This window comes from Chelon labrosus (assembly GCF_963514085.1).
Source record: "Chelon labrosus genome assembly, chromosome: 11".
NCBI lineage: Eukaryota > Metazoa > Chordata > Actinopteri > Mugiliformes > Mugilidae > Chelon > Chelon labrosus.
This window is the reverse complement of record NC_140344.1, coordinates 2541892-2558444: the sequence shown is the minus strand read 5'-3', so window position 1 is coordinate 2558444 and position 16553 is coordinate 2541892. Positions and strand designations below refer to the sequence as shown.

Genomic DNA, 16553 nt, shown 5'->3' with positions numbered 1-16553 from the left:
TCTGCACATACAACTTAGATGTGATGCAAAAACACAAATATCCAGACTGGAGGAGAGGTGTAGGATTTACAACAATTTTGATACAACATTGTAACATACTGTACCAAATTACAGGGCCAGAACTAAATATAGGTGTGAAAGCAACCTTAGTGACTGACTCACCCAGGGCAGAATAGTCCACTTATTTGTCTTTGAAAAGTCATGAGTTTCTTACACATTACATTTTGGGTCACTGTCAGTCATCTTTGCTTCATTTGGCTGAATCTGTATCCCTATAGATATCCCTATACACTTCAGAATTCATCTGGCTGCTTCTGCTTTCTAACATATCATTGTGCCAATGGAAGCCATGCCTGTTCATGCCGTTACACTGCCTCTACAATTTTATTTTTCTTTCTCAGATGTCTGCTTCAAATCATGAGCTGTTCCAAGGCTTGTCAATATGTGTGGTCAGTGGTCAGACTCTCCCATCATCAATACAAGATCTTGGTGAAAAAAGAATGGATGGAAATAAATCTGGTGGCATTGTAGAAGCTTATTGACACAATGCAACAGCAAATGTATGCTGTAATCAAAGCTAAAGGTGGTCCAACGAAGCATTAGAGTGTGTAATCTTTTATTTTGGTGGCGACTTTTTTTGGCCAGGCAGTGTGTTTTGCCATGGATGCTGAGATCATTCAATGTTGGCCCACTGTGGACTGCAAGTCTTTTTAAGTTGCTCAGCTCACCAGTGTGTTTGTCTTTACTCAGAATGTACCACACTGTGGAATTGGCCTCTCCTCCTAATGTTGCTGACATCTTTCTAATCGATTTGTTTTTGCAGCCTATGGCTCACTGGAATTGAGCACTCCACTGAAAGTGTGTTGTAGGTTCACAGCAACAATTTGTGACAATACAAATGTCACACTTGAAAACAACTCCATCTGGTTAACTGAATAAGGAATGTCCCATTCATGTCCCTCAGCTTTTGAGTCAACTCTCAAATGACCTTTTGTCCCTTAAAAGGAGGGAGCTACAAATGCAAGAGTGGCAATTCCTAAACCTTTCCTCAAATTTGGATTTGAATATGCTTTGGTAAACGGATAAAATACACTATCTCACAAAAGTGAGTACACCCCTCACATTTTTGTAAATATTTTATTATATCTCTTCATGGGACAACACTGAAGATATGACACTTATACCTCAGGCAGCAGAAACACGTGGAGGAGAAAGAACAGGAACCATCATGGAAGAACACACCCCTGCATGGGTAACTGGTAGCAGATAACAGAAGTGACTGATATAAAAAAAAAGAAAAGAAAAACTACTTGTGGCTGGAAAAGGCTGGACTGAAAGAAAACACAGAGGCACTAATCATGTCAGCACAAGAACAGACTCGAAGTACCAGATCAGTAGAAGCCAATGTGCAGACATATGCAGCATATAACAGTAGGGTGTAAGACGCATAGTTCCAGTTTAACATCATTAACTGTAGACATAACGCTGAACGGGTTCCCTCTGAAGTATTCCAAGCTGGATTTTGTCAAAGAAATGCAACATATCACGTGACTGAATGGAATTGAGCTCCTTAACCCTAACTGACAACAACTGAGACTGAAAACACACATCATAGTGTTTACCTTGTGAAATAAATAAATGATTCAAACAATTTTCTTGTCTAAGTTGGTTTTGCTCATCAACTAGACATTGGTTAAGACCTTTACAGTTTGTACGTTCATAGTCTACTTAGTATTAAAGTCTAATATGAATGTGTGGTCACTGAAGATTTCCATTTAAATATGAGTTTGCCCAATTTGAAGTGTGTGCCGTTGTAGTCCATATTCTGCAGGCCAAGTGCAGAGACTTCTGGATAGCACGTTTGCAATAACAAATTCCTCATATTTGTGTAACTCTTCCTACATCCTGCATGCCCACACCTGTCAAATTCCCCGTTTGCACCACTCTGTTGTAAATCTGTACATTTGTAGTCTGGGATGAGCTCAGCCTGATTGTGACATCTTCAGGTCATTTTAGTCAACCTTATTCAAATGCAGTTGTCTCACAGTATGTCTGGTGCAACAAGTAAGATTGGGTAAAATAAATAAAGTTGCTTTGCCTTGCTTTGTTTTTTCTATCGCCCTCCTATGCACTGCACCGTACTGTCCAGTAGAGGTCAGTGTGAGCCAGTGTGTTTTAGAAGTCTCCCCTGCTCACTTACGCTTAACCACAAAAGAGAGTGGTCAATCAAACTACTACTTCTGGCGATGACTGCGTTTCCTGCTTGGCAAGACCTCCAGATGAACAGAACTTGATCCAACACGCCAGCACCTGAACACGTCTCTCTGGCAGCTTATATTGGACGTTTCCCCCTTGAAGGCTGGCAACCCGGACCAAAGGCTACGGTCTTTCGGCTGTTTAGCCAGAGGATGCTAGTAAACGGCTCCTGACAGGCTACTGTAGGTGTTTGGCACTGCCATGCCAAAACCTGGATGAACCGAGGCACTCGCTGAAAGCAGGTAAAACACTCTTACAAGTCGTCGCTTTTGCTGGCTTCTTTACATGCTCGGGTTACGGTGCCATGCTAACATGTTAATAAGCTACAGCTAACATTGTATATCCCAATACGTTGTAGCCGGCGGAGCTAATGCTAGCTATTAGGCTACTATTTCCAACAGCTTAAGCGTTGTTGTTTTTAGACAGCTGGCTAATTTAAAAACTTCCGGGTCCCCATTTGCGACGGGCTGAGTCACGTTAGGAGCCCTAACATCTGAACTTACAAATGTGACCTTACGCTAGCTAGCAATTTAACAGTCGCCGGAAGTCTCCCCTAGCACCTGTCATGCTCGCATTAAGTCTCTCCTTGTGAGCTGTAAACATCAGCATCCAGAGGTAAAGCCAAAGGATGTCAAATTGAATGTTTTAAAAGAAATTTGCATTATCTGGCGAACACGTTTAAATACTATATTATCAGTCGTTTCAAATTGCCAGGCACTGACATGCATTTCAATAGTTGGTCAACACAGAATTGCTTCTTTTCCTCTTGCGTTTTGTTAGCTACGTGCTGAATGACCGAGATATAAAATGTTTTATTTGTTTATTACTAAATGTCATTCTGATTTCGTGTATTTCAAGATTCCCTGACAGATGCTGTTATTGTCAGCCACCTGTTTGATCTAAATCTGGGTTATTTTTCACATACATATTATAGTAGTGTAGCAGCTAGACCGTATAACATTTGATGTTAGAATTATATGTGTTGCCTTGTCTTCAGTTCACCACTGAGTGTTGTTGAAAATGTGCCCATAAGGCTCATTGCCTTTTTATTGACATTTCCTGGTTTTGTGTTAAAGTCCGCTTCAGTTTTCTGACTGGGACTCTGCTCTGTGCTTGTTTCAGTTACATTCACACCAGGCTATGTGACTGGAGATCCTACTCTGATCAGATGAAGTTATTTACAGGTCAGAGGTGACTGGATAGCTTCTTATTTGCCCCTCGTATTCAGGTTCATGCTACTGGATAATGTAGAAGAATGGTATTCTTGTTCATGCTGCATCACGTGTATAACCCTGAGAAGTGTGTGAAGTGATGATCCCATTCCCACTGTGAGTCCTCCTGAAAGCTATCTATTGATCCTTCCTCTCTTATCTGACCTCCCCTGTCAACTGAGCAGTATGCTGGGTTTTGTCACCTTCCTACTTCCTTTACCCAGTCAATCTTCAGTCTGTGGCTTTAACAGCTGACTGAAACTGAATGTGTCAAACTGGAAACTATATCCAAAAGGGATTTCTAGGATTTCAGCGTTTGTTTCAGCAATAAGTAAACCATCGGAATCATTTTTGTCCAACCTAATGCACATTTTCCTGTGCCATGTAAACTGTCCATTTATGAAAGTGGAGCAAAAAAAAAAAATAGATTCCACCTTGACCTTTGTGAGTGAACATAATAGGCATCATAAAAAGTCATTTTGTAGCAAAACCAATATACTGGATAGCAGGTGTACTGAGCTGATAGTGGAGTGTAACCTACTTGTGGTAGATTTGTACAATGTTCACATTATTTGTGGTTCTTACTCTAACAGGCCAGACCATCACATTTTAAAATATGTCTTAACCGTGCGAGTTAGAACATTGGTTTGGTATCAGATAAACTGATTAGATGCTCATTTAAAAGACAGTTCATTGATTAAGGATATCTCCCTGTGCTGTGGGAAATTCTAATAGGGATTTTCACAATCTACTGACAATGTATCAACCAAATGATTTATGGAATAATCAAGCAAATATGTCTAAATGTTTAATTAGTTTTTGATCTGTCACTGTAGTAATAGAGTGCTTTGGTTTCAGCCCTGCTGTGATCTGGATATAATATCAGGGTAGCTGAACTTTAATCTCCTTATTCGTAGATGTTTGTTCTGCGGCTGCTGCTGGAGTAATTTCCTTTCAGCCTCAGGAAAAGATATCAGCTGAATGACTGTTAGCTCAAGTGTGTGATGTAGCTGTGTGTGTCAGGGCCTGAGGGGATGGACATTCCTCTGCGTCCCTGAATACACTGTTTGCTTCAAGCCTGTGAGGTCACGAGGACCACGAGGATCACGTGACTAATTCCTCAGTTTCATCCCCGCTGAGCCTCCTGACATGGGGCTGCGCGGTGGGGATACTAGTGCCTCTGCTCTGTTGGTTCCCAGCTTTTGCGTTCTAAATCTGAGGGAGGATGAAGTTTATATCTGAACGGGGCAATGAGGTGAGTAGACGAGCTGTCACATAAAGAGATTAAACTTTTGGATGGTCATTTTGGTTTGGAGTAGGAGTCAGATTCTGTTTAGGCTTCCAGAGCACTGAGATCGTAACAACAGACAAGATCTCAAATCTTTTTACTGATACAAACATAAAACCTAAGTACATTCAGAAAGACATAGTTTCCACAGTATGTCATTATTCTTGGTTTTATTTGTAGTATGGTTTGATGAGTTGTTAGGAGACCCATTTGCTTAATATCTTCTTGATAGTTGAATAAAGGGTTGTAGTTTTTAAATGTATGTATGTGGTGTTTCTTGAACAAGGTTTGTTGGCTGATAACATTAGAAGTAATGGTTAATGTGTTAAAGTCGGTCATTATTTCATATTCGAAATAAAACATAACATTATTATTAATATTTATTATTATTAAAAAATATGATGTGTATTTTAGTGGTTTAGTCCCATCCACCAACATGGAGGGGTGGAGCTCTACATGCTTTGGCTTCACTTTTGAGAAGCTGTTCCACTGCCATCCATCTTTATTGACAGTCTCTGTTTGGGACATGACCCATAATGAAGAGTCAGGCTACGCCAGACTAACCATGAGGTTCCCATTTGTGATTTTGATTCAGAGTCTCAGCAGCTATTGGATTATCATGAAATTTGGTTCAGATTTTCCTGTTCTGCTCAGAATAACATTTGTCATCCTTCTTCATCTAGAGTTCATTTGGACACTTCAACATTGATTTTAACCTGCACACATAGCTAACAATGAAAGTGCCAACCAATAAAATCATCTCCTCATTCTGTCCACCCTTTGTCAAATCAGTCAAATCCATTTATATATTTTCCAGAGCAGCAAGGCGGGCACTGCTAGACTCTAAGCAGATAATTCTACTGGAATTTCTTTTTGCCTTAAATGATCACCGCTGAGTATTGTATTCACTGATAGAAAGTCTAAAAGAGGAACACTTAGTTACTTATAAGAAAGGTTTATCTCTGTAAGTGTGAACAAAAATCAAGTAGTCATAGCATGACTAGTTATTAAACACTGGGGTCCTACCTTCAAATGAAGGGAAGTTAATAAACTAAAGGAAGATAGACATATTTAACGGTTTAGAAACATGAACAGCAAAAGGTGTTGACCCGGCCTCACTAGCTCCCCCAACCCATAGGACCCAAAGGCTCCCACTAACAACATTCTGTTGCCAGACACCACAGGACACCCTCAGAAGGACCATGTCCATTCTCTGATGAGTCACAACTGTTTTGGAGGCACAAGGGAGACCTACACAATATTAGGAAGGTGGTCATAATGTTATGCCTGATCAGTGTTTATAGCTTCTATGAAGCTTCAGTACACTGAAGCACAGACAAATGAGACAGACACTGTCTCATTTGTCTGTGATCAACATCAAAGTTGAATCAAGACGCTGTTAAGGCGGTGTCCTGCCCTGTTGTCATTTTTAATATCATGTCAAAGCATCTGCCTCTCCTGGGTTTGAGAAGACTGTTCTTCTTGTGGGCTATTAATCCTGATCATAACCGGATGTTTGAATCGTCTGAGCACCACTTGGAAGCGCCTTGGTGTATCATCTGTATCTGAACACCTGTGTTCCTTGCAAGTTTTAAGTCTCTAAAAAGAGCTTTTTGATTTATCTAGTAACATGACTTTTCCTTGCTATTTCAGATTAGAAGAGAACTTTATTATCTACCTGACTGGACATTTGTTTTAACTTAGAATCACCATTAAATATCAAATAAAGTAAGAAAACAAAAAACAAAGCACACTGTCAGTGTATAACTGTAATTTACATTACTTTTTTATGATTGCATTTGCTCAAAGATCATTGGGCTACCTGTAGCACACCTCTTCCAGGAAGCCCACAACAAGAACATGCTCAGGCTGGCCAGATATATTTCCACTGACATCTCACATGTTCTACACAGAGAATATCAGCTACTGCCCTCAAACAGGCGCTTTAGAGTTCCCTCTTTCAACCGCAACAGACTTAGATACTCCTTCATACATCAATCAATCCTTTTGTTAAACCAGCAACATTAAGACTTAGTGCAATACCTATCCATGGATGTAATGCCTTCAAGTGTTGAAATGGAATGCTTGTTACTGTCATTTGGGGCTATGTCTCGTGTTTGTCTGCTGATACTGTTATGTGTGGCTAAGTCTCATGTTTTGTCCGCTGATGCTTTATGTCCTACATGTATGTCCACGTGTCGGTCCAGTGAAACTATATGTCTTACATGTATGTATTGTTTATTAGCCTTAAATGAGCTGCCCAGGGATGCAAAAAGAATTTCAGCACAAACTGACAAATAAAGTTGTATCGTATCGTATCGTATGTATGAATATACAACCACATTTTTCTGTTTTCTAGCCATCTAGCTGCTTTTTTTGTACCACAGATGTGCTGAGGTTTTAGAGTTCGTGCTTTAGGCCACTGACAGATCTATATTTCCATTCTCAAGCAGAGAAACCACACTTTTTCCAACTTTTCCAAATTTCAGAAGCATTGCCGGATCAGGAAGTAGAAGACAAAAACGCCTGTGTTCATTATAAGAGGCAAAAGGGCAAAGTTTTACTTCGCTGATCGACACAACATATGTTTTCCCGGTCAAGCATTGAAGCACCAACAAATTGCTAGAAAGAATGAAAGGATGTGCAAAAGCTATTTCCATTAAAAAAAATCACAGAGGTTCATTTTATGAGACAAAAAAAGCATTCAGTCCTGAAGGATAGGCATTAACATATTTGGTGAGTGGCATAAACCGGCTCATAGCTGGAGAAAAAAAAATACACACAGTATCAGTATTATTAGTGTCAGTGGTGAATGGAGATGTGGATCCAAGTAGAGAGAAAGACAGACTGGTCAGAGCTGGCCTACGTGATTTCTTTGTGGAAGCCAAAGCAGGTGCCCTCATAAGTCTAACAGCCCTCCCTGGCTGCACACTCCTGTAGGAGAAAAACCAATTCATGGCCAGTTCATACACTATATTACCAAAAGTATTCGCTCACCTGCCTTTACTCATTCTATGAACTGAAGTGCCATCCCATTCCTAACTCATAGAATTCAATATGATGTCGGTCCACCTTTTGCAGCTATTACAGCTTCAACTCTTCTGGGAAGACTGTCCACAAGGTTGAGGAGAGTGTTTATAGGAATTTTTGACCATTCTTCCAAAAGCGCATTGGTGAGGTCACACACTGATGTTGGTCGAGAAGGCCTGGCTCTCAGTCTCCGCTCTAATTCATCCCAAAGGTGTTCTATCGGGTTCAGGTCAGGACTCTGTGCAGGCCAGTCAAGTTCATCCACACCAGACTCTGTCATCCACGTCTTTATGGACCTTGCTTTGTGCACTGGTGCACAGTCATGTTGGAAGAGGAAGGGGCCCGCTCCAAACTGTTCCCACAAGGTTGGGAGCATGGAATTGTCCAAAATGTTTTGGTATCCTGAAGCATTCAATGTTCCTTTCACTGGAACTAAGGGGCCAAGCCCAGCTCCTGAAAAACAACCCCATACCATAATTCCTCCTCCACCAAATTTCACAGTTGGCACAATGCAATCTGAAATGTACCGTTCTCCTGGCAACCTCCAAACCCAGACTCGTCCATCAGATTGGCAGATGGAAAAGCGTGATTCATCACTCCAGAGAACGCGTCTCCACTGCTCTAGAGGCCAGTGGCGGCGTGCTTTACACCATTGCATCCGACGCCTTGCATTGCACTTGGTGATGTGTGGCTTGGCTGCAGCTGCTCGGCCATGGAAACCCATTCCATGAAGCTCTCTGCGTACTGTACTTGGGCTAATCTGAAGGTCACATGAAGTTTGTAGCTCTGTAGCAATTGACTGTGCAGAAAGTCGGCGACCTCTTTGCACTATGCGCTTCAGCATCCGCTGACCCCTCTCCGTCACTTTACGTGGCCTACCACTTCGTGGCTGAGTTGCTGTTTTTCCCAAACGCTTCCATTTTGTTATAATAGAGCTGACAGTTGACTGTGGAATATTTAGGAGCGAGGAAATTTCACGACTGGATTTGTTGCACAAGTGGCATCCTATGACAGTTCCACGCTGGAATTCACTGAGCTCCTGAGAGCGGCCCATTCTTTCACAAATGTCTTGTTTCACAGTCTGCATGCCTGAGTGCTTGAATTTATACACCTGGGGCCAGGCCAAGTGATTAGAACACCTGATTCTGATCATTTGAATGGGTGAGCGAATACTTTTGGTAATATAGTGTACTTTCTGTGCATGTACGTCTGCAAGGGTCTGTGTGACGTTAATTTCCACTCCTGTCTTATTCCCCGAAGGTCTGTGTGTCCGCAGAGGTCCACCTCCAAGCGCCTTACTGCTGTGCAGTAGTTCTCACTCTTCAGTTTGCAAAATCTATTTATTGTCCCATGCACTTGCCTAAAGAAGATGAATTTAAGGCTGTGGCTCCAGAACTGTCGAATGGTCTATCTTTAACCCTTGGTTTGTCAATTCTGTGTCAAAAACACTTATTGACACTGCTACAGGCCCAACTGTACCTTGGTGCTGTACTTTATTTTGGAAACAATCACAAAGCAGAACATCTGTGTCCATTGTGAGGAGGAATGACCTGTTTACATGGCATACAGACGCATATCCTACTTGTAGTAGGAATGGAATCACGCAGTCGATGCCCTGTTGTAGTTTTATTCTGCCATGCTATTCATTATACATCATGTTTTTTCCTCTGCAGAATCCAGACTTCCAGCTCCTTATGGCTGTATATGATGAGAACATCCTGAAGAATCCTTTTTACTTGGCACTTGAGAAGCAGAGGCCGGACCTCTGCAAACACGTGGCAGAGCTCCACGGAATTGTAAGTCACTCAAGTTATGTAGTAAATGAATAGCTTATCTCTTGAAGCTGGCTGAGAGAATGCCAAGAGTGTGGATACTTTGAAGAATCTGAAATATAAAACATATTCTCTTTTGTTTAACACTTGTCACTGCCACACTACGTAATTCCATATGTGACCCTTCAGAGTTTTGATGTCTTCAGCATCAGAAGAATTTTCTACAAATGAAACAGAAATGTTATACTTTAGTATTTGTTTATTCAGGAAAATGGCTTTGGTGGGGACAACAGTCCAAAGTAGAATTGTTTGGTTTAAATGAGAGGCATCATGTTTGGAGATGATGAACACTGCATTCCAGGATCAGAACCTCATCCTGTCTGTGAAACATGGAGGTGGTAATGTCCTTGTTTGGGCCCATTTTCCTGCATCTGGGCCAAGACGACTTGCCTTCATTGATGTACCAATGAATTCTGAACTGAATTATACCAGTGAATTCTAAAAGAACATGTCAGGACATCTGTCTGTGAGTTGAGTCTAAAGAGAAACTTGGTCATGCAGTAAGACAAGACTCCAAGTTGTTCTACAAAAGAATGGTTAAAGAATAACAAAATAATTTTTTGGGAAATGGGAATTTGAAATAGCCAAGTCAACGTCCTGACCTTTATCCAACAGAAATGTTGGAAGGACCTGAAGCAAACAGTTCATGTGAGGAAACCCATCAACATCTCAGAACTGAAGTGGTTCTGTACTGAGGAATGAGCTAAAATTCCTCCAAGCAGCTGTAGACGGCTGATCAGCAGTTACTGAAATGTTTAGTTGCTGTTCTTGCTGCACAAGGGGGTCACACCAGATACTGAAAACAAGGCTTCACTTACTTTGGTGCCTCATAGATATGATATTTTTGAATAAATAAATGCACAGGTATAAGATTTCTATTAAGGTTGTTTGTGTTCTTTTTGTCTACTTCCAGGACTTGTGTGAAAATCTGTGGATGTTTTGAATCATTTTTGCGCAGAAAATTCTGAAAGGTGCAAAAACCTTTGGAAGTTCACACTACACTGTGAACGAACCAAAGCAAAACTGATCTCTGTATCAACCATAACACTTTAGTGTTATTTTAAGAACTCATTGAAACTTTTTTCACACCATTTGCCTGCCATCAGTTTTAAGTGTTGCTAAGAGTGTCATGCGGTGGCAGAGGTGAGCTGCTACATTATTTCTTCATTAAGTGCTCTTAGCGCTGTTGTGGTAACATCATAGCTGTGGCATAAACACAGTTTCAAACCTGGACTTATGGCAGCTTCAGTGGTGTTCTCCCTAAACATTTGATGTTTGTGTTTGTTTTTTTGTGGCCAAGCCTGTAAGTTATGTGCACCATGCCACTGCATAACCAAAATGTTCAGCTTAATGTATGAAGTTTCATTACATTCACCTTCCATGAACAAAGAACACAGTAAACTGCTCCTGTAAGTCCCATTTTAAAAATGACTGCTAACTTCAAAAGCCAAAATTGCACGATATGCACTGAATGGTATCGTAGAAATGTAGTGAAATAAATGAGAAAACACTGCAAAGACCAAATACAGCAGCACAATCAAAACCTGGAACATTGCAGGTGTGAACAGACTATCTAACAGTTTCCCTTCCACCCATCGCTTCCTCTTGTCTGATTGAAGGCATGTTGATTATTAAACCTGCCGCTTTCATTGCTAAAAAAAAAAAAGACAACAAAACAGGATATTAGGCTCTGAATGTCTTTACACGCTGTAGACTCCTCAGGGAATTTAGCAGAAGTCCTTCCCACTGTGTGCTGGATCAGATGACCACTGTTAAAATATTTTAAATCAGGAGACAAGGGAAAAAGCTAAGCTGCATTTTCAGATAAAGCTACGTGTTTAACTCTTCCTGTCTTAACGGTCGTTTTTGGGTTTAGCCGTCTCTTAGCTCCTTCCTTTGTATCACCCCACACTCTCACTGCTGCTTGGAAACAGATTTAATGCCGGAGATTTGCCAGGGTTTTAGAGGGAGTGACGAATTAATGTTGCTCTCTGCTTAGTCCAGTGAAACGGCCTAACAGAAAGTGCAAACACAATGAAGTCGACTAATATCAAACGACTGCATAATGACTCAAGAAGCCTGTAACGGCAGATGAGGACCAGATATCTGAGCGCAGGCCAACAGCTCTGACTCACCAGGACTCTTCTGGAAACTCATATGACCTATGTGGCATCAAAACAGCAGCAGAGCACAACAGCTCTAATGCAATTAGATGTGTTTTCCTTTTAGATGCGGACTCTTTCAAATAAATCATTCGATATAATTGCCTTCATATGAACAGAAACTAAACTAGTCAAATTTCATAACAAGAAATTTTTTTTTAACAAATACATACAAACAAACAATCAGTCCTTAAACCAAAAGCTGTAAAGTAGCTGTAAAGCTGTATAGAAGTTCTTGTATTTAACTGAATCCCCGCCTCTTGCCCGATGACAGCAGACTACAGTAGAGCTGAGGAGTGGATTACAGTGGATTGAGCTACTTTCACTTCTTCCTAACTCCACAGATTTGAAAACTTTCCGAACTTACAGTATTCTAGCTCCAGTGGCACTGTCCCAAGTGACAACACTTGCGAATCAGACTTCCCTGTCTGCAAATCCTAACTTCTTTTATTTCACATAATGGTAGTACTTTCCGAAACTGATATAGATGACGAAGCTCCTTTTAGAGGGCATGCTGACTTAAATGTTGAGTTTTAAAGGTTATTTTTGACATTGCCCAATTGCTGGAATTGTTATAAACTCTATACACTCAGTGATTGTCAAAGAATGATAAATTACCATCCTCCTACCACTGTTCTGTTTTTACGACTCATTTGCTCCACTACTCATTTTTCAGTTTCAGTATTTCTACCTAACCACAGTAGTTTAGTGGCAGAATAAAACTTCCTTACACCAGGCTCAGTCACTATTTGATGTTTCTGTTAATCCGCTGACATCAGTTTCAGTTCATGCTGGTCAGTTTAAGTCTGTGTTTTGTGATTATAAAAATCATCATCTTCCCTTAAATGTACTATCTCACGTTACGTAAACCCTGCAGGTTCTGGTGCCTTGCTGTGGAAGTTTGACCGCCAGCAGCTACTCAGACTCTCATTTTGACAGCTATGTCCTACAACCTGTGGAGGAGGGATACAAGACTGTTGATGGAAAGGTTAGTCTTCTGTCCCCTAACTGTTTCACCTACTAAATATCGTCTCCATCAGAGGCACATTCAATATATTCTTCAAATATATACATTTTACTGATATAGCGTCAATAACAGTACAAATTGTCTCAAGACGCTTTACATTATTAGTAAATCAAAACCCTTTAAAACGCATGAAATGTTCCTTCATTGACTCCTTCCTTCAATATTTATTCATATTTGACTAACTTTACTTAAACACAGAGGTGTGTTTTTGTTGTTGAAAATTAGAGTTTATACGTCTTTGTCCTGCTAACCTTTAAAGTGGCCTTTGTCTTTGTGTGTGTTGCAGGAGGTCAGGATCCAGGACAGGCAGGTCCTGCTGGGATCCGGCTCGCCGACTCCAACGTCGGTCCCCATCCTGTTTGAGGAAACCTTCTACAATGACCAGGAGCAAAGCTACAGCATCCTGTGCATCTCCAGGCCTGTGGAGGTGGATCCAAGGCTGGCAGAGGTCAGCCCGCCACCCCCTTACTGTCTGAAGAGTCTGGAGGATGTCAGGGAGTTCCTGGGTCGCCATGCCCAGAAACTGGACAAGTTCATCCATAGCTTTTGTCAGGCATTCAAGGAACAGGAGAGGAAGGGACTTCGTCACCACATAGTAGGATCAACTCATACTCTTAAGTTTATATTGCCATAATTTAATTCCAGTGTTCTTGTTCTTAATCTATAGACTTGGACTGTCATAATTGTGGGATAACAGTGCAGGAATGACTTGGAATTTATTTTAAGTTTATTTAAAAAAAGACTGAGTTATTGTAATGAGTTATTACAGAAGTCCTTCCCTGCAGTACTGAAAGCTCTCCTGTTTTCTCCTCCCTCAGGACTTAGTGAGCGGTCTTTACACTAAATGTCTTCAGTGTCTGCTAAGAGAGTCTCGTCTGGTGAGTAGAAACCAACCAGCAGGACGCCCTTTTAGTCTGGCTGAGTTTAGACTAATGAGATTAGATGAAATAACCCTTTATTTACAACACAGGGTGTAAGGTATGAGATTGAAAGTTGGCCACTTGACCCGCATCCCACAGCTCATTCAGTAGTTGTTGTGAATACATTGATAATACTATAAAAGATTTGAGATCTGTTTTGATGGCACATGTAGGACCAACAGCATATTAGGTAGGGGGGCTGGAATGCTTTGCCTCGTATATATTGATTAAAAAGTTTCTGAGGTTAAGCCAGAGAAGATCTCAAAGCAGTTGTCCCTTAATGAAGAGTTTAGGTGATACTGGTCAACTGGTGTATAGTCTCTAAATGTTAGACGACATATTTACCAGGCATTTGAGTTGAGGTGGTTCCACATCATTCATACATCACATCAAATGTTGAATCTTTGTGAAAACAACTGAAATAAATCCATCTGTGGTGACATCTTTTTGACGCACCAGTAAGACTTCTGTCTTCAGAAGAGAAACGAAGGAGCACCAGAATAACCAGTCCTACTAAATGCCAAGCTAGCTACAAGCTTAGCAGCCTGGCTATGAGACATTCCTGTCTCTGTAGCCTCTTAAGTTTGGTGGAATTCACATGATGTCATGTCGTCAAGCCAATATTAAATCAATTCAATTCAATTCAAGATGGACTAAAGATGAAAGTCAAAATCCATTTCCTGAACTTCCTAATAAGTTCAAATGTACAAAGGAGATAGAGATAAAACAAGAACATATTTCATATTGGTAACTGTGTTTCCCTTTTGATTTTCTAAACACAGAGCATCTAATCTAATTTGAGTTATCTCAGTTTTTATGTTTAATACAGACTCAGTGACTGTGATTGCGATTACATGCTAAGGATTTTAGACTTGCGATCAATCGTGTAGGTTGTTCTTTTTGATCATTGTTTTGCTGCAGGGTTCAACCATGGCTATTTTTAAGCTTTCTCAAGGTTTTTATTCAATATTTGCTGTTATTTGATGGATTAATGGCTATGAAGTGCTTTTCTATCTCTCGTCTGAACATATTTCCTGACCGCATTGAATGTCCCAATATTGTTTGGCGCACTGAAGGCGCTTTAGTTGGTTGACTTGGTTGGTTTAGGGTCCCTCCCTAACAAGATGTGTACCTGCTGTACTTGATGTACAGTAGAAGTCTTATGTTAGTTCTGGAGGCTTTCTGTCTTCAAGACTTGACTAACTTCCGCAATATTCATTCAATAGCTATGATCCTTGCAGATTCTTTTGTCAGTCAAACCATCCTCCTCTCAGTGTGTGAGGTCAATGTACGCATGTTGGGTGAGAAATGACCATTGGTTGTGACCTTTATGAGTGCACCATACAGAGAGGTTTTCTTCAAATTCCATTTTTATTTTTTTTCCTGGTGACATAATTTATCCGAATGGCAAGCTTAAATAAGGAAGGACACACACAAAATGCATTTTTATGCATCACATAGTGGTGGATGATTAAAAAAAATAATAAATCACCAATTTTATGCCAATGAAAATATAAGATTTTTAGGGAGTGAAATATTTATCTTGAGTGGTTGTTGTGATTGTTGTTGCTAATTTGACTTGCCTGGGTAATTAAACAACACAAACATCTTGTGTGGTCAAAATCTGGACAAATAAATGGAAGTCATATGGATTTGTTCCTCATCATGTGCAGCTGTTTAAATGATAATTTGGTTTTATTTTATTCTGGCATGCAGCGTTTCCTATCATTGTGGCTCAATGATTCATGCATGATTTTGCACTCTGCTGTAGGGAGGACTTGCTGAAAACAGTCTGTAAATAGCCACTTTTGCCGTCATAGCATTCAACTGTTTTCCATAAGGTCAGACTCTCACATCTAAGTGTTGTAGTGACCTCCATCTGAATAACGTCACTGCCCTCCAATCAAAAGTTCACTTGTGTTTTTAGCTCTTCAGTTATCCCATCAGAAGATTCCAAATAACACTCACAGTTGGTATCCAGGCTGTGTGAAAAAATATTAGCTGTAAGCTTGAGAGCAAGGAGGAGAATGACTTTCTTCCTTTGCTTTGTGTCAGAGATCACTCTGTTGTCGTACTAGTCTGGAGGTGAAACAAGATGAACACACTATCACCGTCTTGGTGCGGACTTATAGATTAGCTTTTCTGTTTGTTCATAAACTGGTCTGGACTGATCTGTTTTGGAAAAATTTAAACAGATCCTTGTGAAATTGAACTGAACTAAATTGTACTTGTTCATAAGCTCAGCTATCTTGATCAAATTCATATATAACCAAAGTCAGTTGTGGTCAATGTGTCGTTTATTGTGCTGGATTCAATAAGCAGTTGTTTTGTTGCTCTATTTAAGAATATTTTATTTTTTGCATTGTTTGGTAAAGCTATGATGAGTAATCAACCCTGTCACTTCTGCTATACAATATGTGAGATCCCAGTTATTAAAAATGGTAATTAAAAGTGGCTTAGTGTTATGTAAAAATCACGTTGTTACTTTGGGGTGTAAACTCAAGTTGCTCACACTGGTGGCCATCCTTTATGCTGTTTGCAAATCTCTACAAAGCAGGTGAAAGTCCATAGTCAGCATTACTTATACAGACACAATGGCCATTAGTCATATTGATGGGAAATACATGTGGTTGACATAAACCAGAATTACCTTTTAACATCACAAGTAGTACAGTAAGCTGCTGATATTTGAGTCCACATGGATCACTCAGAAAACTGAGACTTTATGTCCAGACAGACAAACAGACATACAAACTTGTATGGCTATAAAAGAGATTTTTGGTTTTTATGGATGTATAGTAAGAGTAAAATCTCAAACAGCTTGTTT

At 40.3% G+C, this 16553-nt stretch overlaps 1 protein-coding gene across 3 annotated transcripts in view; it reads left to right on the top strand.

Moving 5' to 3' along the window:
• Nucleotides 1–1048: 1048 nt before the first annotated feature.
• Nucleotides 1049–16553, top strand: part of ankrd27 (ankyrin repeat domain 27 (VPS9 domain)) — a 34199-nt gene continuing 18694 nt past the window's right edge. For 2 of the 3 annotated variants that reach the window (XM_084555996.1, XM_084555995.1), the window contains exons 1-4: nt 9327–9581; nt 12657–12767; nt 13093–13401; nt 13625–13684. In XM_084555996.1, coding sequence (XP_084412122.1) covers nt 9396–9581; nt 12657–12767; nt 13093–13401; nt 13625–13684 — 666 coding nt within the window. In that variant the 5' untranslated portion in view covers nt 9327–9395. Of the gene's footprint in view, nt 2499–9326; nt 9582–12656; nt 12768–13092; nt 13402–13624; nt 13685–16553 lie in introns of those variants that run through there. The other variant, XM_084555997.1, reaches the window with a different exon arrangement.